Here is a 27,515-nt window from a genome sequence, read left to right as displayed (position 1 = left end):
TAGTCCTTCATAGTCCCATCATAAACCCAGACCAATATTTGTTAATGGAAAGTGACTCTCGAGAAAGAGAGTGATAGACAGGAAGTGAGAGGAGAGATAGCCAAATCCTTGCGCCATACAGTGTGCCGTGTGTGTGTGTGTGTGTGTGTGTGTGTGTGTGTGTGTGTGTGTGTGTGTGAGGTCAACTTTTCACAAACAATCCGCGATGCGAGGGCCCTCTCCGTCGTGGTAAAGGTCAAAGTGGAAGTGGTCAGTAGTGCCCCCCACCCACATTTTCCCTGATGGTTTACAATTAGCACAAGTCAGCTTTTCTAACTTCTGCACGTGCGCGCACACACATGCACACACACACACACACACACACACACACACACACACACACACAAATCTACAGTAAACTATTCACATATCTTTGACAGACAGGTGACTCCCTCCAAGCTGCCCATGAGTTATGACCCCGCCTCTCCTCTGCTTATTACTTGGTTTGTCATTAGACTTCACTGGGAGGTCTTTGTTCTCTTTATCTTTTCTTATAAAATACACTCTCACTCTTGCTCTCACTCACTCTCTCTTTTCCCCTCTGCGACAGTGTTTGTGGTGGCTCTCTTCTTTGTGCATACTGGTGTGCCTGCGTGGAGTGACATCAGCTGGACTGTCAACCTGAAGGTAAAAACTGAAGGATCACTGTGGTGTTAGCTGTAGTTTTAGTATCAGTACTGTATGTTTGCTAAATCTTAAATCTCCCTTTCATGTTGTGCTTTTTAAAGAGAGACAGTCTACTATGACTGCAGCTAAAGATTATTTTCCTTGTTGAATCTATCGATCATTTTTACCATTTTACCATTTAGTCTTCAATTTGCCTAAATAGTCACTGTCATGGACTTGTTTTTACTGATGTATGTGGATGTTTTCCACTGACACAGTCTGTGGGGGTTTGTGTAGGTGTAGTTGACAGGCTGCAGACTTGACCCTCTGGGACCCCTTTAAAACACTATACTGTACTGATGGTGTTGATAGGGTGTAATTTTACATATTAATAATTAATTTCAACTTCAATTGATTAATTGCTTTCACTGACTTCAGAGCTCCACCTTACTATAAATTATTCATTAATATTCAAGATTTTAACCTTTTAAATGCCAGTTTGTTAATGTAATGACCCTTTGTTGTATAAACTAAATGCTATGGATTTTTTCTCTCCTTATATTAACACAGTCTAGGATATGTTAATGATTTATGGTAACATTGCTCATTAAGCATAATTATTTTTTGTGCAATATTAGATTTTAAAAAAAAGTTACACTGGGACCCCTAGAGATCAAAAAATGTACCTCTTTTTAAAACTGCTGTAAAAATACAGTATATTATCTTTTTCCTACTTTCACTGAGTTAGTTTTTTTTTAATTTGCGTCAGTCTTGATCACAAATATAAAGTCATTTATTTTTAAGAATATTAACCATTTAAATACCGGTTTCTTATATGCTATCACTAATATTAGTAAGAAAACAAAAAAATTAATTATTTTCCATAAACTAAATGCTATGGATTTTTTTCTTATTATATTTACTCGGTCTTGGATATGTCAACAATTAGTAGCAACATTATTTATTATCATTTTTTGTGCAATGGCAGATGTAAAAAAAAAAAAAAAAATCTCACTTTCAGACCCTGACAAACAAAAAATGTACCTTTACTTAAAACTGCTTAGAAAATTTTCTACATTGAATTTTTCTTCTTTAAATAAGTTTAAATACTTAAAAAATCTGTCCTGATCTCAACTACAAAATGTTTAATTATTTTTTAGAGTTTTAACCCTTTAAATATGAGTTTCTGATGTGACGTCACAAGTCCTGGTCAGCTCCAGGACCAGCCTCACTCTCTGCTTTCTCTCGGGCTGCCCCTGCGGCTTTCCCCGGGTAAACCTGCATGCGCCGGGCGGACGATGTTCCAACATCGCACAGCACCCAGATTTTCAGCCCGTATTTGGCTGGCTTGCTTGGGATGTACTGCTTGAACCAGCATCGCCCCCTGAACCCAACAATCTCGACACAGATGTCTGGTTCCGGTTGTAAAGTGTAGGTAGGCGGTGGGCCTGTTTCTCTCGCAGGCCGCGGAGTGCCGCCAGCTTGGCCCCCCCTGTGTGGCGGCTGGGTCTCATCAGCCACTCATTGAGGCACAGCTGAGTGCCAATCAGGAAAAATCATTTGCGGGTCATAGTGGCCCGAAACAGGGCCCGACCAGGCCACTCATCCTACAAGCTCTTGGTTGACTCGTTGTGACCTGCACACCCCAGGAAAGCCCCCATCTCTTTATCATCCAGGTCTTTCTTCTGTGTAGGGGAGAGTGGGCTAATTTGTGCCAAGGGGCAAGTAGTGCCACCCCTGTTATCTAGAAAACCATAGAAGAAGTTGGTCATGTGACCATATATTTTTGAAGAGGCATCCATTTCACTCATCCTGCAAAGAAGGGAGACACATGGCTTGAGAGGTAAGCACATTTAAGTTCAAAAAACATTTTTTTTGCCCTCCAAAGTAAAATTTCCATGATCAAGGTTTTTTGAACAATTATAGAAAACTTTCACACAGGTTCACACAGGTTTTAGTACTTTAGTAAGCTACACCATGAGTCTATACAGTTAGCCTGATGTTAGCTCAAAACAGCTGGGGGATGCATTTTTTTCAAAATGGTGGGCTTGGGGTAATTTGTGCCAAAGGGCCTGGGGTAAATTGTTTATATACACTATATATTACTTTATTGTATTTTATTGTTATTGTACATTGTCTTCTTACCTTTGATCACTAAAACTATTCAGATTCAGATGAAGATGATTTGCAGGTGCTCATTTTGGAATTTTTTATTTTATTCTGGGTATGTGTTCATGTGGCGCCAGGCCTCGTTATAGAAAAGTGGCCTGTGATCTTGTTAAAATAATAAATAAATGTTAAATAAATAATTTTGTATTGAATTTGTTTTGCTTTTATATAGAATTATCATTTGTGAGATTAAAATGATCTGTTTTACTTCAATTATCAATGGCACAATTTAGCCCAGTGTATTCTCTCTAGGGGCACAATTTACCCCGCACCGGGCGCAAGTTGTGCCACAAAACCACTTTTTTTTCAAAAGCTATATTTCTTAAACAGTTTATATAAGATCCAAAGTGATTGTTCCCAGGGATGCACAACATCCTAAACTATATGTGCATATTTTAGTTGGAGGTATTACTGTAATCCCCTCACTTTAAAGGCACTTTAAGTAAAAACTGGCACTACTTACCCCACTCTCCCCTACGTGTTTTTTTTTTTTTTTTTTTTTTTACACACCAGTGTCCTTATGTCTCAACAACACAAACAGATGATTTTTGTTTGAATTATTTTCTCCTGGGTTTATTATACTGCACAAACACCCAACTGCAGGGGTAATTTTCCCCACATGCCCTGTACTATTTAATAGCCACATTTTATGGAAAATGATTTAAAAAAAAAAAAAAAAAAAAAAAAAAATGTAAGATTGAACACAAAACTATAGAATGCAAATCTAAATTGGTGGGGTGCATGATTTAAGGTTCCAGTGGGTGTAACATCAAAAAATGCGATTTGAATGGGTTTCAATGGTACATAAAATGTACTAAGGTAAAACAAAGTAACAAAATGAATTACACAGCACACTGTAGGCATATTAAAAGAAATTTAGGGGGAAAAGTTTTACAAAAATGCACATTTGTGAAAAATGTGCATTGCGTAAAAGATAATGACAAAGTTACCAGATTTTACTGTGAGGTCCTCAAATTGCTTCTGTAGTTTGGCTGGCAGCCAAAAAATTAACTTTGTAATGTATGGCAGGGGAAAAATAAGCAAAACTTTGTGATGTCAATGAAGCTAGAATTAACACTTTTTGGATTTATACTTGATAAATGACTAATTGGGTAACTGATGAATTGTGTCACCACTAAGCATATTGAATTTCTGTGGTTTTCAACCATGTGCCATTACATTAGTTTAGATTAGACTGACTTTATTGTCCACCTTAGTGGAAATTTGTCTTTTGCCTCTCCAAGGCATCAAATTACACACAAGCAAATCAACACACAAGCAAATCATTAAAACACTCCACAACATACAGTACAGTATACAGTATACAATATATTGCTGCAGAGTGGGGAGATGAGGTGACAGCTGACGTGTTGAAATCCCCCAAAATAAAGATCAGTTGATCACTTGATTGGGAAAGTGCAGCATTATAGCAATCCGTTATGACCTCAACGACTTCCACGTGTTTTTTCATGTCACGTAGGGGGCGGCATGAGCGCACAAAATAATAATAATAATAATAATAATCAGCGCTGCAAAACAGTTTTCTTTTACTGTATTCATCTAAATATAAGATGATATTTTCTCCATTGAAAATGCCCTGAAAAAACACCCTAGTCTAATATTGGGGGTCTAAGCAAATACAACTGTATTGTACTTGCATATGTAAACCAGTAGGTAAGCTCGCCTGATGCTGCGATTACCGGTGAATGGCCGCATTGCGCAGTCAATAATAACCATGTTGTCTGTGTCATTGTCCATTGTGCTGCTGCAGCCGCGTATGAACAAAAGTTGATTTATAATAAAAGGTATATATGGCAGTATGTGTGCGCCACTCACCTGTCAGATCCGGCAGACCTGACCGGGTGGGCGCGGCACCGGTCGGCATGAGGCCCGTGCCGCGGCCGGCCCACCTGATGCCGACTGGTGCCACGGCCGGCTCGCCTGATGGCGGCTGGTGGCTTTTTTATTCAAACAAGATTTTGTCCATATAAAAAGTATTTTTCCCAAAAAAAAAAAGGTATGTACAGGTGCCAGCGCCCCTGCCGTGCACAGCATGGCCGGCTCTGGGACGGGTGCCTCTAGCGGCCAGAGGGGCTCCGGTAGAGACCGGTAACGTCTGTGAAGGGGTGGGGTGGGGTGGGGGGTGTTAGGAGTAGTAACAGGGAAGGGCGCAAGGCAGTAATTCCGCCCAGGGCGGCAACATGGGCAGAACCGCCACTGGCCGGTTCTCATTTCCATCATTGTTCCTAAACAATGTGAAATTCTCACAGATGACAACACACAGGATGAGTAGAATCACCACTGTGCAAAGGTATGACTTTTCCACATTGCACAACGTAATGACACATGTAAAAACATACGTTAAACTCACACTTACAAGAAAAACAATCACAGCCAAGTGCGGAGAAGCACAGGGTCAGCAGCCGTGCCGCGCCCCCTCTCCTGCTTGCAACAGATCTGACTGATGGCCTACATAAGTAAAAATTTCATTCCAGCCAAACACTGCATCTGATTTCACCCAATTTGCTTACCCACCCTGGTTTCTGAAAGTGTAGATTGGGTACTGCAGTGTTTGGCTAGAATGAAAACCTGCAGACTTTATTTGTCCTGACAGTGCCTGGTAGAAAACCACCGACTTTCTTTATTTCTCTCAGTCATTTTTGAGTCATTTTACTGCTATAAAAGTGAACACAGACAGTCAATGATTATTTTTATGTCTTTTTTTTTTTTCTTTTTCTTTTTTTAGCTCTCTCAGCTCTGTTTCTCCCACCACAGGTGATCCTGGCTGGCTGTACCCTCACACGTATCTCCAAGGATTAGACCTCAAACTTCTCAGCAACACCTGACAACCGTTTCACTGTGCTTTAGCTCAACAGCTAATCTTGATTCTTATACCAGACCCTCTGCCTCCATCTAATCCTTATAGTTTGTCTAGTTACCTTTCAAGTATCATTAGTCCTCAAGATGTCCACCCAGCAAGCCCCTTCCCACCACGAGCAGGCCTACACCTCCTTGACCAGAGGCCTGAAAGAGTTGGACATTCGTGGCTCCAGTGTTCCCTGCAACTTGGTCCTGATTGGACACAACGCCTTCCCTCTAGCCATGAACACCCGAGGCCAGGTGCTGATGGCTGCCTCCCTGTATGGCAGTGGACGCATTGTGGTCCTGGGGCATGAAAGCTACCTGACCACCTTACCTGCCCTGGTAGAAAATGCCCTGATCTGGCTGAGAGGGAAAAAATCTGATAACCTGTGTGTGGCAGTCCACCAGCGTGTCAAGGCAGTGGCAGATAACCTCAGCAGATCAAGCTTCCAAGCTACTGTGGTGGAAAAGTTTCATGATAATCTGGGTGTTGGAGTGTATGTGACAGATGCCTACAGTGTGGAAGCTGATGGGAGAGACCTGGTGGCGTATCTGAAGGCTGGAGGAGGACTGCTGATAGCTGGGCAGGCATGGCACTGGGCTCATGAGCACCCTAAGGAGAACACCCTCCTTAACTTTCCAGGGAATAAAGTGTCCAGTGTGGCCGGGATTTACTTCACTGGTCAGTATGCAGACGTGGGGCAGCTGCCAGTCTACCCTCAGATCCCAACCTCATTGCTGAGTGTAGGGTAGGTGTTTTCTTCTGTCCTGTGTCACAAAGACTTTGCCCTTTGGCAGAATCTATGGGCATAGGCCCGTTCAAATTATATGAACTACCCCACTCACTGACCATTTGCATGGATTTGCATGAGCTTGACCTATCATGTGTGTATCTTAGCACTCTGCAAGTTCCCTGTAAAGGAGGGAACTCTGCTTTTGCTTCATCCTGTTTTCCTCAGGTTTGACAATGACTACACTCTTGAAACACATCATCCATAGGAAAAATAGATTTCTTGGACCAGACAAAGGAGAGCCCCACCTGCCAGGGTTTCATCACCAGGCAGTGCTTCTTGGAGCCACTGACTTGCGAGCCTTGCTGAGTGTTGTCTTCACTTTTTAAAAATTTTATTTAACCTTTATTTAACCAGGTCGATCTCACTGAGACACAGATCTCTTTTCCAAGGAAAGCCTGGCCAAGAAAGCAGCTTAAAAACATCAAGTTACAGCAAGACAACACAGAATCAAACAACAATAAAATAGACAAAATACAATCTCGTCACGTCAGAGTTAATATGGGGCTTTCAAAAGCAGGAACAAAAACAATATGAGGCAGATACTAAGTCGCTCATAAGGTTTTTAAATGTTCCAAGAGGAGTTAGTTCCCTCAAGTTCAAAGTGCTCTGTAGTGAGTTCCAGGCAGCAGGTGCGAAGTACATGAGGGAGTGCTTGCCTAACTCAGTGCAAAGTTTGGGGACATTGAGCAAATAGCAGTCATTGGAATGCAAGGAGTAAGTGCTCTGACTTCTCGAAATGTAGCCACATAAATATTGGGGGAGTAGACCTAAGATTGCTTTGTAAATAAAAATGTGCCAGTGTGAGAGACGAAGTGCAGCCAACGAGGGCCACTCGACTCTGCCATATAAGGTGCAATGATGAGTGAGGGCTTTGCAACATGTGACAAACCTCAGGGCACCGTGGTACACGGAGTCCAGAGATTTGCAGGGGCATGCATATAAAGAAGGTCGCCATAATCCAATAAAGGAAGAAAGGTGGCAGCTACTAGCTTCTTCCTGGCGGCAAAAGTAAAACATGTCCTGTTGCGATAAAAGAACCCCAGTTTTAGCTTTAGTTTTTTGATCAGGTTCTCTATATGAGACTTAAAAGAAAGCCTGTCCTCAGTCAGAACACCCAGGTACTTGTAGCAAGGCACTAGCACAATCGTGTTTCCTTGCAGGGAGAACACACTGGGAGGGGGCTCAAGTATCTTACTGCCATTTGAAAAAATCATAAATTTGTAGGGCTGGGCGATTATGGCAAAAATCAAAATCTCGATTAATTGAACATTTTACCTTGATTGCGATTAATGAGCTGCATCTCTTCTAAACAAATATTATTTCAAGTAATTTTAGTACTATATTATTAATATTATTAGTTGTGAAGTTGTGAAAAGTAGGAAATAACTGACATCTCTTTAAAAAAAAATTTACATTGTAGTTTTAAAATAACAGGCAAGTTCCATAAACATTCAGAAATAAATAACTTGCATCTAACCCTCTCCCATTCGTCATCAATACAGTGCAGCTTAAGGGCCATTTAATAGTCGACGCAAAGGCACGCAAACGTGAACGCACCACGTGTCGGGCGCTTGTCAGCCTCTCTTTTTTGTGCCATGCACTGTTCATATTCAGTGACGTGATTGTGTTCCAGGTGCTGAAACAGGTTGGTGGTCTTACGTTTCATCGCTGAAACGGGTTTTCCTCAGTGTTTACACTTCATAACTTTTTGCTCAACGACATCCCCTCTAAAGCCAAAGTGTGTCCAAACAGCTGACACGGCATTTTTTTTGGTACAAGCTGCTCACTTTACACAGTCGAGTCGTTGTTTGAGTTTTCCTCCATGTCTCTTCCATGTAATGGACTGGATGCAGTGCTGTCATGGAATGGGGGGTTGGGGGGGTAACTGAAATAACCGACATGGGCAGGATTATGTTGGTTAGAGGCCCTAAATGTTGGTTTCGAATATTTTTTGATTAATTGCCCAGCCCTATAAATTTGGTTTTAGAAATGTTAAGAACAAGTTTCAGGTCTACAAGCTGACGTTCCACAAGGTTAAAGGCAGTCTGTAAATAGCCAATGGCCTCGACAAGGATGAAGCCAAAACAATAAATGACAGTATTGTCAGCATAAAAATGTAATTTAGCATCAGGGACGTTTCTGCCAAGTACATCCACAAAAATACGAAACAAAATTGGACCCAAAACAGAGCCCTGGGGCACACCAGAGGAGACATTTAACATTGTAGAGGAACGACCACTGAAGTGTGTACATTGAATTCTGTCTGACAGGTAGTTCACAAACCAACCAACTGCTTGTTTTGACAGACCAATATTCAACAATCGTTGTTTCAAGATGGAATGATCCACAGTGCCAAAGGCCTTGGAGAGGACAACAAAGAGGACTGTGCAGGATTGTTTCTTGTCCAATGATTCTATTATGTCGTTTGTGACTTTTAGGGAGGCTATGATGGTACTGTGTTGCTTCCTGAAACCGGATTGATACGGGGAGAGAATATGGTTTGTTTGGAGAAAGTCCTTCAACTGATCATTTATCAACCTCTCAAGGACCTTTGACTAGATGCACAACTTAGAGATCGGTCGATAGTTATTCAAACAGGTAGGACCCCCCCCCCCCCCCCGACTTTTTTGATCAGAAAAGTAAAGCGATTTCTGAGTTGCCTGAATGTAAACCAATCAGCCTCAGGCCCAGTGTAGCCCAGGCCATAGCCCAAGCCAGATTTCTTTCCCGCAAAAGGTCAGATAGCTCAGGTGTGAACCATGGGTTATCTCTCCCTTTGACTTTATACCTCCTGAGGGGAGCATGTTTGTCAACAAGAGAGGAGAAACCTTCATGGGAGAGCTCCCATGAAGTCTGTACATCGTTACATAGTTCAATTCGATCCCAATCAAGATCATATAAGTCATGAAGAAATCCCTGTTCAACAAATGCCTTCATGTTGCGTTTGATCACAAAGCGGGGTTTCATTTTTGGAGCCTTTGCATTCCTGACTGCAGCTATCACACAGTGGTCACTTATATCATTGGAGAAGACGCCTATCATGGGGTACTTGTGTGGAGCATTGGTCAAGAACAAGTCGATTAATGAAGATTTGTCAGGGGATTTAACATTGGGATGTGTGAGGCTCTCTATGAGCTGTGTAAGGTTGGTTGAGACACAGACATCTTTGAAAGCATCAGATGAAGATTTTAGCCAATCCCAATTTAAGTCGCTGGTCAAAATTAACACTAGAAGGGCCAGAATTCCATACCTACTAGAAAGGCCATGAGAGGTCATTTTGGCCGCCAGATTCTAAACTAATCTCTCTCTCTTATCTCTCTTGATAAATACCCAATATGGAGAGTAATGCATTTGTTGTGTTAAGATATATATTTTTTTAATGAAATAACACCAAAATACACATTTTAACAAATTTATTTAAACTTTTTTTTTTTTTATGTTTTTGATAATCACCTAAAGCAAGTGATAATTATTTAATTCATTCACACCAATATTTTTCAGCAGAGAATACATCCAACATAACTCACTACAATAAAATAACAACTGATCATATCTGATTTGATCATACACACCAGTATTTTTCAACAGGATTCATCCAACATAACTCACAACAATAAAATAACAATTGATCATATCTGATTTGATCATACACACAAGTATTTTTCATCAGGATTCATCCAACATAGCTTATAACAATGAAATAGCAATTGATCATATCTGATTTGATTATGAAATATTTACAACACATTCATAAAAGAAAATAATTCAAAAAGCTTAAAATTAGCTAATAGAACAAAACAAAACTACGTATTAACCTGTATAACAACTGGTTATACAAATAGCTTCCTTGGCTATTTAAACATCACAGTCAACACAAGTGACCTCTGTTCTCCCCGTGCAATTTCCACACACAGGTTTTTGGCATTTACAGCAGGTGTGGTTGGTTTTATTTTGTGCGCAGCTCCTCCGGATCTGGCACTGCCTCCGTTTTGGTGTCGGCTGTGGTGACTGATGCCTCTGCTGACTGGGTCCTTGGGTCAACTGATGCACTCTTTTCTCCTCCATGAACTGTCCTCTCAGCTCCTCTGCCAGTTGCTGGATAAACTTCCTTCTAGCTATGTGGCTGCTGGTGCATTCCTTGAAGAGGATGTGAGCATTGATCCCAGCCAGGTCAAGGATGTTATAAAACACTGCAACTGGCCACCTTCTTGTGGAAGCTTTCACAGAGTACTTCCTCGCCATTTGATCGAGGACATCAACGCCGTACTTGGTGTTGTTATAGTAAATCACAGACTCTGGCTTTGCCTTTGGCCCATCTGTGATGCTCACGCTTGTGTGCACTGTACTCAAAATGCACACATTCGTCCTGGGCTTTCCCTGGTAAATGGTGAGCGTTGCATCACCACATTTCAGCACTTTTGTGCTGAACAGCTCTGCTTGATCTTTGGCAGAGGGGGGCAACTCACGCTTCATTTTACTCATAGTTCCGAGCAGGCTGGTCTTCTTGCCCTGTAAGGTGGTAGCCAGTTTGAGGGAAGTAAAGTAATTGTCAGTGGTAATATTCCTAGGGAAAGGGAGAACCCTTTCCCTAGGAATGGCTCTGCCAACCTCAGCACCACACTCTCTCCCACAAGCTGACCTTTGTCCCGTGTCTCATCCTTCCCCAGAAATGGAGCTCCGTTCAACATGTATTTTGACTCGACATCAGCAGCCAGCCAAAATTTGATGCCAAACTTGTCTGGCTTATTCCCCATGTACAGAATGAATTTACACCGTGCCTTGGTGGGGAACAGCTGCTCATCAATTGTTATGTTGGCACCAGGTTTGTAACAGGCAATGCTATTCTGAATAAACTTGTTCCAAACATTTGAAATCAAGGCGAATTTGTCATCCTGTAGACGCACATTCCGAGTCTCCTTCTTGTCGAACCTCAGGAATTTCATTATTTCCTTGAAACGACTTCTGGCCATGGTTTCCTTGAGAAAGGGAATGCCCCATTTTTCAGACCAGAGGGTATCCAAGTCCATGTTTTTAGCACCCAGCGCTCCACGGATGTACAACAGGGCTATGAAGGCTTTCAGTTCAGCCACTGTCAGGTCCCATGAGCTGTCACCACGTTGCCGATGTGCCTCAGCCACAGTGCAGTCCTTTATATGCATAAGCATGCCATCATCAGCGACACACAAGAAGGCTGTGAGAGCATCCTCAATGTTGCGCTTTGCATACGCTGTGGGGCCAGCAGCTTCATTGAGGACATTTTGGCTTTGCCTTCTCCCTGGACGTTCACTGGGTTGAAGGACCGTCCATACCGTCCCATCTCTCCCCTTTTCCACTGGTCCCTCACACAGAGATAACAAAGGTGGGCTGAGTGCTTCACTGGCCTCAAGAGCAGGTCCAGGTTCAGGGATGTCTAGAGTGGACACCACAGAATTATTATATGCACAGTGGTACAAAAACAAAAATGCTGAAGCACATTAAATAAACAAACATCCAGTAAATAATAAATAAACAATAAACATAAAAATAAAAAATCTATAATAAATAAATAATAAATAAACATGACATGTGGGTTCACTGTACTGTACTGCATAATCTACTGGATGCCTGAATTTCCCTAAGGATCAATAAAGTATCTATCTATTAGGCATGGGCGAAGCGAGCAGGCGCCCCGGGCGGCATTTTTTCATGTCACTTGGGGGGCGGCACGAGCGCAAAAAAAAAAAAAAAAAAGGCATCAACGCCGCTCGCCTGTCAGATCTGGCAGACCTGACCGGGTGGGCGCGGCACCGGGGGGTTAGGAGTAGTAACAGGGAAGGGCGCAAAGCAGTAATTTCGCCTAGGGCGGTAACATGGGCAGAACCGCCACTCTATCTATCTATCTATCTAAGTGTTCACTTCTTTTACTAGGTAGCCTAATTGTGACAGGTATTATTATTATTGCTCAGCAGTCAATTCTGGTGTAAACACCTTTTGCCCCCTCAAAAACACACACACACACACACACAGAGAGAGAGAGAGAGAGAGAGAGAGAGAGAGAGAGAGAGGAGAGAGAGAGAGAGAGAGAGAGAGAGAGGAGAGAGAGAGAGAGAGGAGAGAGAGAGAGAGAGAGAGGAGAGAGAGAGAGAGAGAGAGAGAGAGAGAGAGAGAGAGAGAGAGAGAGAGAGAGAGAGAGAGAGAGGAGAGAGAGAGAGAGAGAGAGAGAGAGAGAGAGAGAGAGAGAGAGAGACGAGCTAGCTACTCTTACCTGCTGGCCGGGAGCGCATCCAGGTGATCCGTCTCTGTTGAGACTTGCCGTCTTCTCTTCCTGGCTGGCTCATCCTCTGAATCACTCTCAGATGAGGATGAAGCGTTATCGACCCAAGTAACATCACTCTCACCCGCCTCTTCCTCTGATGGGTTACCGGCATCTGAGTCTAAAATTGAAAGATCCTCTAGCTGCTGAAACATCTTCCAGGCATCATCAGCTGTCATATTCCGTTTGATGCATCTCTTCCTCTTCTCCGACATTATTCACTAACTCTTCCCAAAATAACACGTAAGTTTGAGAATTGGCAAACAATTGCAGTCACTCACAAATTATTTTTCTGTTGCCGAATAATTTTCGCACGGCTGCAACGGCGCGAAAATGTATCAATTTAATAGAAAAATTGGAATAGGTAGAAATGATCATATTTCCTTTGCCTTTAGTGCAATTTGTTTAAAAAACATTTTAAATGAAAATAAAGACATTTTCAGGAAAAGTCAAGGACCAACAACACTGTAATTTTTAATTCAACAAAGTTATATGACATAGAAATATGAAAACGGTCAAAATGACCGCCGTGGCCGCTCTGACCTGAACTGTAGTTCAGGTCAGCCAACAACTTGGTCAGAGAGGTGAGTGTCTCAGCACCAGCTGAGGGTGGTCTATAGCAACCCACCACAGTAAGGGAAAACCCAGTTCCTCAAGATTAATGGCTAAAACAGTTTACGAACTGATTTGGACTGCAAGACGTTCACATTGAACTTAGATTTGCAATAAATCGCAACCCCGCCCCCTTTCTTGGGATGGTCAGTCCTGAAAACATTATCACCCTTAATACTAGAGATGGCTTTGTCAGAACATGATTTACTAAGCCACGTTTCAGACAAGACGATGACGTCTGCATCAGTTGATTTGGCCCAAATGCGCAGCGTATCAATCTTTGGGAGCAAGCTACGAATATTCAGATGGATTACACCTAGCTCAGATCTATCCTAAGGGCCCCCTCACAATACCAAGTTTGTTCCGCGCCCAAGCACGTTTGCCCCTAGAATCTGGATTATTTGACCAGTGTGATCACTCCGTTCCGTGCTTGAATACAGTACATTTCCTCCGCTCTGGCACGGTTGGAGGGAGTGTGCTTCAGCACAGTATGGGCACATACACGAGCACATGCACGGCCACGCATGCAGCACGCGGACATAAATCATGCAACTTTCCTCCTGCCTCTGCAAAATTGTTCAACTGTTTAATGCGCACAGCGCGATTACTGGCGAATGGCCGCTTTGCGCAATCAATAATCAACCATGTTGTGTGTCATTGTCCGTTGTGCTGCTGCAAACGCCTATAAACAAAAGTCGGTCTATAATGACAGTACGGCAGTCTGTGTGTGCGGACATCCAGCAGACCTGGTGTCGGATGGCATCGCGCCAGCACCGGCCAACACCGGCACTGCACGGTGCACGGCCACCTGGGTACCCCGGATCTGACAGGTGCTGCTCCGGCTGTCAGTTGGACCTTTCTGAAGGAGGAAGTTACCTCCGAAACTGTCAAGGTAAATAAACATCCCATGTCTGATTAAAACAAACAAAAATGTCTTTTAGTTAAAAGGAAGACATGATGAATGTATTTGAGCTACACTGATTTATGATGACATCGGACGATGCCTGTTGTCATATTTCAACATGATGACGTACATACCGGGGGCAGATGCGCTTGGGCGCGTTTGGGCTTTAGGTAATGTGAGTGCAGGCCAGCAGGGGACTTGGGAGAGGGGAATTTTTGCTTTAGCATGATACGGACCAAATGGCCCTAATGTGAGTGGGCCCTTAAACTCAGCAGGGGTGTTATATGTAGCAATATCAGGGCCAGGGTTTGGCTGTAATCCAGAAATCAATAGTAGGAGTAACAGCAAGTATCGTTTCCTAAACACGTCATGGTTGCTGGGTGATACTTTTTTGGAGTGTAACATAGTTGCAAATAAGACAAGAGACTTTCCTGAAACAACAAAGTTGGTCTCTAAGACAGAGATGCAAACAAGACACAACCATTTGGCATAGTTAAAAGGATCCATGTAAAATAGTGACAGTGCTTGCACAGTTGGATTGCTGAGTAAAGCAACCGTTTGAGGTTTTGGAACTATCGGAGGGGAGTACACATTCCCTGGTTTGCACACCCCATGAGAGCCGGTGAAGTCCCAGAGAGCCACAGCAGCAACAAGAAAGGCCAGGGTTAAACGCATTGTCTCTGTATGGGCTTCACTGCGGAGGGAGAGAGTAGGTCATGGAAGTCAGTGTGTACAGTAAGGAAATAGCTGCAGCTCCAGAGCTGATAGAGGCTAGCTGCTGCAGGGCTCATCGACACCTACTATAGCAGGGCTAGTGGGTGCTAGTAGCCTGTAAGAAGCAGTGGCGTCGCCTGGCCTGGGCATCTGGGGCTCTAGCCCCGAATGTTTTTTCTTTAGCCCCGGATAATTTTTCCTCCTCTCTGCGGTTTACTACGGAGTAGGAATATAATATCACCGTGCGCTATTCAAGCGGCATTCGCGGCAGGTGCGTTTTTGCGCAGACGTATGCCTAACGTCGGATGTAACAATAACAACATTAATAAAGTTATACTGTTAATTTACCATACATCGGCGCTGTCACACTGTGTCCGCTCTGGGTGGAGATAAAAGGCAGGTGGATCAGGAGGCAGCAGGGAGAGGTAGGCTATTTCTCCAGGGAGGCCACCGGACACAGTGGGTTACCCGGCTGCTCATATATGAATCCCCGCAGGCTTTCTATGGTTTTTTTTCGGCAGCATCTTCATGATTTTTTGTGCATTCAGGGTGACATGTTTTAGGTAATTTCGTCGTGGCGAATGCTGAAGGAGTCGGGCTTTAATTTGCGGTTGCCCTCATTCGCCCTGCGTCTGAAGCTGCACGTCAAACCAGACTTTACAGACAAGCCCCCAAGGTGTGTCTGAACTTCGTGCCTGAAAGTGCCTCATCTTCTGGCAGTCTGCCTCGGTTATGGCTTGGTGGTGGGAAGATTTGTCACGTCCTTCTCGGCGGAGTTTCTTTATCAAACCAGCGAAAACATTGTTGCTGGTGGTGAATTCAGCATCCTTTAACAGACACCAACCACTCATCCAGGCTCAGGCCACTCAGCAAATTAAAATTCACTACAAAGTCTGACATTTTGTTTACAAAGTCTTGAAACAAATGTAACCTAACGAGGAAGTTGAGCGCAGAGTAGTTGGTTGCTAGGCAACGCCATGTCCGTTTACAGTGGCGCGGAGATATTTTGTGCTGCGGTCTGCCAGTGGGTTACCCTGATTTTACAACGGCATGGAACGCGGCTCAGCCAATCACATGGGAAGCACCCATTTTATAATGCTTAATTATTGCATTTAAGCAGATCATTACAGCTAGCGCGTAAGATTGAGAGAGAGCAGAAGGTGGAGGGAGAGAGAGAGAGAGAGAGAGAGAGAGAGCACAGAAGATGGAGAGGAGGAGATGGAGAGTGAGATTGAGAGAGAGCAGAAGTTTGGAGAGACATTTGTATATTGTTCATTGTTAATTCTGAAAATAAATGGGTGTTTTTAAAGTACATGTTGCAGTTTTTTTGCAAGTAAAAAAAAGGTGCCAAAATGCATGAGAAAGCATAAAAATAGAGCTTGTTTATCAATTTTTTTCCGGGGGAGAATACCCCCGGACCCCCCTACAAGGCAGTGGGCTCAGCCCCCAATGTCCTGAGGTCCAAGAAACGCCCATGGTAAGAAGCCAGCTAGCCTGGTGGAGTCCGGTTGCTCCAGAGCTAGAGGCTGGTAGCCTGGTGGAGGCCGGCTACTGCGGAGCTGGAGGCTAATAGCCTGTTGGAGGTTAGCTTAGCAGAGCTGTCTGTGGAAAGCTGCTGTAGGGCTAGTAGGTCCCAAAAAATGCCCAGGCCTCAAACAATTCAGTAGCCTCAAACAGAGCTGAGACAAACTGATTCAAAAGTATCTTAAAAATAAGTCCCAAATATCATGTTGGGATATCAAAAAGAGCTTGCAAAGTGTCCCATATTCAACCCTATGTATGACAAATATTGACTTAAAACCAGACTTAAAACATTAAAATCCACAGACCTCACAAACAAAGGGGTTAGGTAGCTGCCATCTTGGATCTTGGATCACTTAAGCTTTGACAGTTCTGGGAGCACATGTAGCGGCATTAAGACCTCCTTGAACTGTGCTGTGACGAGAATGAGGAGGAACATGACGCTCCACTCAGGTCACAGCCTGAGTGACCCTCCCTCATTTCCACCACACAAGAGGTTCCTTCAGTAGGTAATTATTTCCTGGTCTTCACTGGGGTTGGCAGCTTTCGCCAACCATAGTCAACCACCAGCCCAACATCTGAGGGTGGAGTTAATTCATGTGTTGACCTTGCTCAATAATGTGGTTCAGGGTGGCATGTGGCTTCCCCTGCCACTTCATGTTGAACCTGAAGAAAAGGATGAAGAAAAAGAGGAGTTGTTTCGTCTTTTATTGTCCTAGGACACACATGATTGGATGAGCTCACACATGCAAATCCTCTGTGAGGAAGGTTGTTGATATTTCAGAAGACATTTGCAAAACCTTTGGAATATTTTGAAAGTTGCATTTTTTAATATGAACATTTTTAATATGTCACCCCAATACTCATGGCATGCTGGAAGAACACTTTTTTTTTTTTTTTTTTTTTTTTTTTACAAAACAGGGACCTGGTTGTCCTAGCGCAGGGCTATTCAGTTACAAATTCAGTTGGGCCAGATTTTTAACCGAGACCTTAAGCTGGGCCAGACATTTTCCAGACATTTAAAACGGCGTTTTTCATCGTCAATTTTTCGTTTAAGGGTTGAAAAAGACATACTTTTGAGCCGCTAGCATCAGTAGCTTTCAAAACAGCGCGCTGCAGTGTGAGTTGGTTGTGTGTTGCTAGGCAACGTGGAGTGTTGCATTCACTTTCTGAACTACTGCAGGGATTTCGAGTTCATTCTCGCGAATGTTTTTCTCTGCTTTTTTGGTTGAACCACGAGCTGGGCCACTCGGGAATTGCTTCTGGGCCGCATGTGGCCCGCGGGCCGCCAATTGAATAGGCCTGTCCTAGCGTATGCTAAATAACTAGTGGTGACAAACACTCGTCGTTTTTAATTTGACCAGAACCAAGCCATTTATATCACATTTACACTATGTAATTAAGCAATCACACATTTGTTTACCAGATAATAATTTGTCAAGAAGTTATTTATCATGCACAAAACCTTGTTAGGTTCAATAAAGGCCACACTGAAATGAAATTATATCTCTTTTAAATGGCAGTTTCTGCTTTCCCCACCTTGTCTCTTTCTATCTTTTTCTCTCTCCTCTCCTCCTCCCCCTCCACATACAGAATTGGTAAGGATTTTGAGGATGACCTCAAGTTCCTTCTCCAGGGTGTGTCAGAGTTTCACTTCAAAGGTGGGATACCCTCTGAAGTGCTGGTCCATGGCCCACTGGCCTTCCCTATTGGCGGCAATGACCGGGGACAGGCTTTCTTGGCAGGAGCGTACTATGGACGGGGTCGGGTCATTGTGGTCACACATGAAGGAGCCCTGGGGCATCAGGTGAATTTTGAACTCCTGAAAGATCTGTCTTTGTCTCTGTGGAATAAACTGATCACTAGGTTAAGATTTTTATGTGTTTGCAATTTAATCTAGATAATATAACAAGACATTTCTCTGACTGCAAATAAGTACTAATGTTAAATGTTAACTTACAAGATACGAATTTATAAGACATAGACGGCAAAACAAAGTGTGTGGTTGATGTGCACTGATCTTTTCAATACATTCAATATCTTTAATTTTCTACTATGTCCCTCCAATACACTTAATCACAGGAGATGGCTCCATTTTTGACAAATGCTATTCGCTGGTTGGATGAGGGTCGGAATGGAGTAGTCGGTGTTGTCCCATCACTTGGTCATCCTTTCAACCTGCTGAGCAACCTGGGATTGCGCTGTGAGAAGACAAACTTCAGGAAAGACCTGAGTGTGTTTGTGTGTAAAGCATTCATCAGTGATCACGCACAGGAGATCCAGGAGTTCGTGGCAGAAGGAGGAGGCCTTCTGATTGGTGGGCACGCCTGGTACTGGGCACAGACACACCGTGGGCAGAACCCACTGACAGACTTTGCAGGTAATTCACAGTTGATTCCACACTGACCAGAGCACCTTTCTTCACCCATGGTTTAAAGAGTCACTCAACCCCAAATCCGAATCTCTCTCAAGCATAGGCGTGGGAAGTGGGGGTGCTGGGGGCACCCCCAGCTTTTTCTGCAAAAGCAAGCTGGCAGCTTGTGTCATTTGCTTTCTTTTGGTCCATGAGACATTCCAGACCGCGCACCCCTTGCACGAATGGCAGCGGGATGAGCACCCGCTGGCGAAAATTTGTTCCCGCGTCCTTGCTCTCAAGTCTGAGCTGTAATGGTGAAAAGAAGGGCACAGGGTCTTTAGTGGTAGGTGATGTCCCCTTTTACAGAGTGCAGAAGGTTGTGGCATCACCTGCAACTAAAAAAACCCTGCTTTTCGGCTTTCACAGATATTTGGGTTTGGGGTTTAGTAACTGCTTATTGAATTCCAGCTATTTTGATTTTAGCTGATTCAATTATCTGGCTTACCTCATTCACCTAACTCAGTTCCTCTAAATCAGGCAGTGAATTGATTACTTAAAACTGAATCCTGATATGTTGGATAACAATGAGCTCCTGTTTTGAAATGGGTGGGTGTCATCCCTTCTCCCTTCTTTCTGCCCTGTTCTTCCTTTTATTCCACTATGACTATCTAATTGAGCCAAAATGCTACAAAAAAAGAGTTCAAAAAGTTGTAAAAAAAAAAAAAAATAGAGATGATGAGTGAAGTCCAAACCAGAATTATCAGGTGTCTGATTGGCTGAATGGCACTGAGACTTAAAGAGACAGCAGCTTGTTTTACTGTAACTGAGCAGCGTTGCCACAAGCTCTAAAATTAAAGAGTGATCATAGCAGAAATCTGCTACTGCTTAAGGAGCCTACAGTTGCTTGTATCTATAGTCCATATGGCATCACAGAAAAGACTAGCTTTTAAAGATACTGAAAATTGGCATAAAATATTGGCAGGGGTTCCATTCTAAAAATACTGTTAGCAGTAGTAGCCTTGGAAAAACCAACCCATCATCATAATAGATTCATCCATACCAGACAATCGAGTAATTCACCTCTTGTACTGCAGGGAACCACATCCTCAACAAGATGGGCTTGAGTCTGCTGGGGGCGACACTGGCATCAGGTTCCTACAAGGCTCCTGTCCTTGGCCAGGCCATTAAAGACAACTACCACTTTCGCCACCTACTACACCGTTTTGCTGGTCATGTTGTCAAAGGGGAGGCACTTACCAAGAATGAGGAGTCGCTTCTTAAAAAGCTGGGCTCGGACTGCGCCACCTATCTGCACATGAAGGCTTGTGACTGGTGCTCCTACACGCAGGTGATGTCTACTCTTACGGACATCTTGAAGAAATCGGGCATGCCGCAGGTAGGCAGCACACCAGTGTGCCACTGTTTTACAGTCACTGTCACTAAGGGTCATAGATTACTTGATGTTCTTTTAAGATCCTTCTACAACCAACATTTATTCATTATTCATGTGTTTTCATGAAGGTGAATGAGAGCCGCCCTGTGAGCACCCCCAAGGACCACCTGCTCCTCAGTTTGTGGTCAGAGGTCTACAAGGCGTGCCCAGACCCTGATGCCCTCCTGCCATACATCATCAAGAATAATCCTGTGATGCCTGTTTTCTCCAACTATAAGATCAAGATTAATGCCAATACAGGAGGTCAGACCTCTTTGTTGATCACCAACAAGACAATATATGCTCAGCACCTTTCATACATTCACATTCATTTAAGTTAAACTGCTGTTGCTGTGTGTGTGTGTGTGTGTGTGTGTGTGTGTGTGTTAGGAGCTGAGGAGTGGCTAAGTACAGGTCTTTACCTCTCTCCTGGTATGAGGACCAACATGGCCATGCCAGCGGAGATTGTCAACAAGGGTTGGAAGGTACAGTGCACTTCATTATCTGAAAATATCTGGGGTATTGAGTTCATCATGTCTTAAATTCAAATCAAGGCTAAATTCAAAATATACATAATGCATTGTCATGTAGCTTAGTAGTGGTGTTTATTTGTACAACAGTTTACAGCAGCCTGTTTATATAATGCTATTCATCATTGTAAAAGCAGACGGAGACATATTAAATATCAAAGTTGTCACTGTGCTTCATGGAAGCTATAGACAACTTTCTCTAAAAGTTTTGATAAAATGGAAGTTTGCAGACAGAGTTGTGTCTGATGGGACTTGAGAGATTTTAGCTGCTTTTGTCCAGTTCTTTGAACAAATTTTGTATACACTCCAAAAGATGTGTCTCTGCATTGCCATCACTGTGAGACAGAGAAGGCACAGATGTGTTCATACATGTGTCGCGTGGTGACGTTGACTCTGTGTCTTGCTCAGGTCCAGATCGGCTGTCAGACGGACTATCTGAAGCATGGTGAGTTGAAGAGAGCGCCACGTGTCGTCGAGCGCTTCCCTGTTACCTCAGAGGAGATGCAGGTGTGGAACCTGTGGGGGGGGCTCATCTACCTGGTGGCCCCACCCAATACACAGCTGGAGGGCCCAGAGGTCATTGTGCATATTGCCATATCTGCACCATATTACAAGTCTGGTAAGTGTGTGTGTGTGTGTGTGTGTGTGTGTGTGTGTGTGTTCATTCTCTTCAAACTGTTTCAGTGCTCTCTGTTGGGCCCACCTGTCCATTAGACTGCTGCTGATAGGCTGCTAATTTGGAGCCTGTGTAGAGCTTTGGAGATAACCAAACAGCCCAAGGTGGAAAGTACTTAACTGTGCAGCAGCACTTTGAACATCAAACTCAAAGCCTGATCCCCCTCTCAACTACTTTTTGGCAGTCGTTGGTGACTACTACTACATGAACAGTGTAGCGCACATTTGTGAAATTGAAAAGATCTCTTTAATGGAGCTGGGTAGTTTTAGACAACAAGAGGACACTGTTGCTACAGTTGTGTCTAGTGTCGATCGAAGCTGTAAACCAGAGACTCAGTATTTCGACCTGAGACGGACTCAAGTTGTGAAATTGAGACTTGCTACTTTGAGTCCTTCAAACAACAACTTGACCAAGACTTGAAAATCCACTGATAATTAACACTTTGAAACCTGAGGACTTTCACTCAATTTCTTTCCAAAATCTGGGAAACAAGTCAATGAACAAATTATCAAGAAATGACCTGAAAATTTGCATGAAATTAGTCAAAAGTTACAAGAAAATTACCATAAAATTTACATAAAAATGTCTACATATTTTATGAATAAAACTTATTTTGAAGTCCACTAAAGTGATCACTAAGAAATTCTTGAGGAGAATCTCTCAGCCTCTTTGTCCAGTGAAGAAGATTTCACACAAAAGTCTGAGGGACTAAAGACGAACCTGCTTGATCTGTTAAATAACTTCTTAGCAAGTTTTGTTGAGTTTTGCTGTTGTTCAAGATTGCCAGGCTTACATGACAAAGAAAAAACAGAAAGTGAAAAGTTATTAATTGAGGTCCACAAAAGAGGAATCTTGTGCCATTGTCAAAGGTAAAGTCAGCACTCCATGATGCCAGTCAAGATTTACAACTACAAAGACTTGAGATGTGATTTTCAACTGGCCCTTAAAGAGTTTCAGTATTTGTTACAGCAACATTCCCTTAGCCAAATAAAACTTCACAATATCCCCCTGATTTATCTCCAGGTGTGACGACAGCAGCTGGTTGGTCACTGCTGCGCAAAGCCCCGGCACCCTGGGCAGAACTGGAGTTTGAGAACATCATCATTACCGTACCATCAGATGTTGTTCGGGGCCTGGAGTATCCCAACAAGGTGGCGGTAGTCTGGGATTACATCATGATGGGCATCGCTGACCTGGCTGCCATCCCACACAAGTTCCCCCGCAAGGAACGCTTTGTGGCTGATGTGCAGATTTCCCATGGTAAGTGGGAACACAGCCACTTACCCCAACCTCTGATTTTTTCATATAAAAATGATTGAATATTCAAATGTCAAAGTGCATTCAGTACACTCAGTAGAGTGCACTCCAGGTGTCAAGTGTGGAATGGAATGAAGGGGAGACATTATGCACAGCTCGTTATCATGCCACCACAAGTGATTAGTTAACCTACATAGGCATTTCAGCAGCTGAATCTACATTCTGCTGGAAAAGTGTGTCTTGGTGGAGCGGCCTTTTTGAAAGTCACCTTGTAAAAAGTGGAGGTCAAATTTCTACGACCCTGACATGGTTAGATTCAGCAGAAGACAGTATACATATGTAACCTATATGCTAAAACTGTGCAAACAACACACTGAGTAGCCTTTCACTGAATGCCATGTTCTCCTTGGCTGAGTGCAAATACCTTGTCTAACCTAGCAACAGTAACTAAGGGGGGCAGCACTAAGGATTACGGTATAAAACAGGTTTTTCAAATGTTTTGAGTCACCACAACCACAAGAAATCCTTGATCATCCAGTCATAACAGTGTAGTAGTTGGCAAGATTAGCTGCAGACAGATAAACACCAACACACACATATGGACAGATCCAGATCCAACCCCTCCAGGTTGCCGCCAGGCAGAGATAATGGTTACTGAATATTCAAATTTCATATTCATATTTTTCTTATATTCTCACCTGAATCTGTTGTTGAAGACAATAAAAAAGAAAGAAATGAAATTCCTCACAATTATCAATGGAAGCTTCATTACTGAGGGAGGTTAATAGTAAAAGTCAACACTGACCAGTATCCTGAGGTTGTAACAATGAATCATAGTAGTTTATTGTCTTTTCATGTTTTTATTCATTTTTATCCTCTTTGTTTCAATTTGTCATCTTTTATTTGCTGTGTTCCTTGTTTTTACATGAAGCACTTTGCAAACTCTTTCTAGCCATATAAGTATGCAGTATAACTAACATGTATTTTTGATATCACCCTTTCTCTCTCTCCTGTTCCTCTGTCTTTGCAGAGGCCATGTTAAGGAGAACTCTGTCTCTCTAATATTCTTCCAAATTGAATGCATTTCCAGAGTCGCTGAACCATGAAGCCATTCTCTTTCTCTGTATTCTCTCCATCCAGGTTGGATGCATGCAGGCTATCCTATCATGATGTATTCATCTGTAGCAGATAGCTTGGTCAACCCTGAAAAAATCGGACATGTGGGCATCTGGGGTCACAGCTATGTGCTGGGGTGCAACCAGCAGAGAGCATGCTGGGAATTCCCACCACACACCACAGAGTGTACATGCAACCTGTGGTCAGTGTATGTGCATGAAGAGGTGCTGGGGATCAACAGGGCCAAGGTGAAGAAAATCACAGTGTAGTATTGCAACAAGCCATTATGTCCGAAGTGTTTTTTGTTTGTCAAAAGCCTGCTGTCATTAATTTTCTGTCAAAAAATTTGCTTAGCTTTCCACCTTATGTCAGCGGGCAAGAGACGCAAGGCCCTACTAGCAAGGAAAATTGCATGCAAAAGATTATTTGCGCCTTCTGCTATGGCCATGCACAACAGAAACATAATAATATAATAATAATAATACAAAGCCCATGTAGTCCAGTAATTTTAGACCAAAATTGGGGTCAACCTAGGACAAATTGAAAGAGAAGCAAACTCAACTGATTTTGTATCCTCACTATGTAGAAAAAAAGGCCCAAGAAATCCCTTTGGTGGAAAGTTTTGAAAATCACCTTTTTATGGCCACATATTACAAAAAAACACTGTTTTTAACACACAGGGGAAAGGGGTTCAAAATTTTACTTTCAGATATCACTATAAAAATTCACAGGTTGATTACACACACAAAGACAAGAAAAAAAGTCAATTACAAGTTCTTTGAATTTTTTTGTTTACACATGCATATCACACATTATTTGATTTGATATGCGCTAATAAGGAATATAAGGAATAAATGCCAGAACAGATATTTAAACAGTGAATTAAAAGGTTACTATATCTATAGTAACCTTTTAATTCACTGTTATCTAGTAACCTTTTAATTCAAGGTTACTACATATAGAGACCTCTTAATTTAGTGTTTAAATGTCTCTTCTGGCATTTATTCCTTATATTCCTTATTAGCGCATATCATATCAGATAATGTGTGATATGCATGTGTAAACAGAAAAATTCAAAGAACTTGTAATTGACTTTTTTTCTTGTCTTTGTGTGTGTAATCAACCTATGAATTTTTATAGTGATATCTGAAAGTAAAATGTTGAACCCCTTTCCCCTGTGTGTTAAAAACAGTGTTTTTTGGTATTATATGGTCATTTATAGGTGATTTTCAAAACTTTCCACCAATAGAATTCCTCAGGACTTTTTTCCTTCACTCAGGACAAACTGAGGATACAAAATCAGTTGAGTTTGCTTCTCTTGCAATTTGTCCTAGGTGTTTTCATAAAATGACTGGACTAATGAACAATACTGCTTCTGCTAGGAATGCACTGTTTTTTGTTTTTCTTTTTTAAACTATGTTTAAAAAACAACAACAACAACTGAGTCTGTTTTTACTGTCACCAGAATGCCAAAGACAAATTTCCATTGCAGTAAATATAATGAACAGTAATGTATTTGTACCCTCTATCCCTGTTTGAGGTGTCCTATATCATGGTCATTGCTCTTTGATCAGTGTAAAGTTGTGGTGACTCTCGTGTGTTTGATGTAGGCACACCCTAATATGACCACCAATGCTAGGAAGAGTCGCACAGAGGAGTATGTGAAGGGCGGCAGGAATCTGGACAAGTGGAGAATGTGGGTGGCCCTGGAGACATACATGCAGGTGAGGATTACAGTCCACTGCAGGAAAAACAGTCCTTGTGTCACACTGGAGTGTGAATCTTTGTAGGAGTGCCACTAGCAGTCATGGATGTGTTTGTCTTCCTATTTAATTGCATAACAGTTGTAGTTTTCAACCTGATCTCCAACTTCATGGTTGAAAATCAGGAAAAAGACTATGAATTAGGCTTGATTTCTGAGGTTCTGCTGACCTGTTTTGGATTAAGGTTAGAGTAAATTTGGTTAGGGTGGTTCATACTGGGGAGGGATTCAAATTAGGTAGCGATACCCAGGATATGCACACCCAGCGAATACAATTAGAATGTCCCTCTAAGCTTCATTCACCAGAACTTTTGCCCTGAATGTACAAATCTAGATACCTCTTTAAACGTGCTTCTCATCTGTGCCTTTTTGAAATGTGCCTGTTCATGTATATATCTTGAAGCTGCCCAATGGATTTCCCTCTTGTGGTATAATGAAGGTCCACTGCTCTACCTCTGCCTCCCCCCTGTAGCTCCAGGAGAGGTTTGGCTGGGATGCTTTTAAGAAGGTCTTCGCTGCTTACCACAAGATGACCAACACTCCCAAAGACAACCCAGGCAAAATGAACCTGTACGCCCAGACTTTCTCTGAGACCGTACGGATGAACCTGACTGGGTTCTTCAAGGCCTGGGGCTGGCCGATTGATGCAGCCACTGAGGAGAAGCTGTCCAGCCTGCCTGCCTGGACTGACCACCCCATGGTCCAGTACGGCTAACTGTGTCGATTACGATTGATAGAGCTAGACCAGAATCAAGAAAGCTCTTAAAACATGTTGATTTACATCAGAAGCAAGAGAAATTGTTTTTTGGGGAAAAATAAAGGTTTTAAGTCTTAATTTTGTTATTGTAATAATAATAATAATTATTATTATTATTATTAGAATTAGAATTAGAATTATTGTTATTAATTGATTGTTTTCATTGAACTATTTTATTTGTTTCTGTGCAAAAGATTCCCACATATCTCTTTATGGTTTAGGAAAGAGCCCCATGACTATGCACTTAGTTCCTTATTTTCCTTATTTTCCTATCTTCATTAACATTTGATATCATTATATTAAATACTGCTCTGCACTTAAACTTTCTCACAGACCACTGAGATTAACATGACTAGATTCCCCCTTGGTAACTGCAGGTCTGTTAGTGCTGGGACACCCATCTCAAAAGCTATACAGCTGAATGTTGTACAGAGAAATTAAATGACAAATGCACCAAAAGAAACTGAGGTCAACAAAATGTCTGTGTATGCAAAATAAATCAATGGAAAACTTTTTATATTCTACACTAAAAAAATTAATACAAAACCTCTGCATCATAGAGCCTGTGAAGGCTAAAGAACCCAAGTGCTGAATAAAGAAGCAGGGAGACAGGAATGAGGTTAAAAGATAATTTATTGTTGAGCTTTGTTGCTAGAAGTGAAATTTAGCCTCCTTCCTCCCATTTCTCTTTAATATAAAGCGTATGTTCAGACCTACACTGGAGAATGCTGTTGTACATTTTGGAGATAATTTTATTGCATGTTGTGGATTTAGATGTTGCTAAGAATGATTTGATAATACCTAATTCATCTGTTGCTAAGACTGTATTCAGGTTTTGATTGAAGTAATGCCAAACTTGAAGGTAGCTAAAAAAAATCACTCTTTTCCAGGTCCTATTTTTCCTACAAGGATTCAAAACTTGTGAATGCCCCCTTGTGGACAAATGTATAGTAGTTAGTAAGACCTTTTGTGTTCCATTTTTGGAATCTGTCATCAGATCTGTTTGGTACAAAATGGGAATCATAAGCACAACATCCTAACAATTTAGCTGCCTCTTCAAATTTACATAATTGTATTGTTTCCTGCCAGATTTTCAGTAATAAATTGAACCAATGA

At 42.3% G+C, this 27,515-nt stretch overlaps 1 protein-coding gene across 1 annotated transcript; it reads left to right on the top strand.

Annotated features, from left to right (window-relative positions):
* Positions 1-578: 578 nt before the first annotated feature.
* Positions 579-27,515, top strand: LOC115369667 (TRPM8 channel-associated factor homolog). Its single transcript, XM_030066334.1, has 12 exons — positions 579-666; positions 5,590-6,425; positions 18,107-18,320; positions 18,596-18,893; positions 19,964-20,265; positions 20,391-20,565; positions 20,692-20,786; positions 21,240-21,450; positions 22,531-22,767; positions 23,905-24,128; positions 25,491-25,604; positions 26,115-27,515. Exons 2-12 carry the CDS (start codon positions 5,779-5,781, stop codon positions 26,355-26,357), a joined length of 2,760 nt encoding a protein of 919 aa, XP_029922194.1. The 5' UTR covers positions 579-666; positions 5,590-5,778; the 3' UTR covers positions 26,358-27,515.

Source organism: Myripristis murdjan, chromosome 13 (genome assembly GCF_902150065.1).
Source record: "Myripristis murdjan chromosome 13, fMyrMur1.1, whole genome shotgun sequence".
Taxonomy (NCBI): domain Eukaryota; kingdom Metazoa; phylum Chordata; class Actinopteri; order Holocentriformes; family Holocentridae; genus Myripristis; species Myripristis murdjan.
Note: the sequence above shows the minus strand (reverse complement) of the source record. Positions and strands in the feature narration are given on the sequence as shown.

What these genes read in the sequence shown, in the direction of transcription:
- LOC115369667 (XM_030066334.1), top strand. Translation starts at nt 5,779, where the DNA reads ATGTCCACCCAGCAAGCCCCTTCCCACCACGAGCAGGCCTACACCTCC. An exon ending in ACCTCATTGCTGAGTGTAGG is followed by an intron (nt 6,426 to 18,106) that starts GTAGGTGTTTTC and finishes CTCCACATACAG; the next exon opens with AATTGGTAAGGATTTTGAGG. An exon ending in TTGTCAACAAGGGTTGGAAG is followed by an intron (nt 20,787 to 21,239) that starts GTACAGTGCACT and finishes TGTCTTGCTCAG; the next exon opens with GTCCAGATCGGCTGTCAGAC.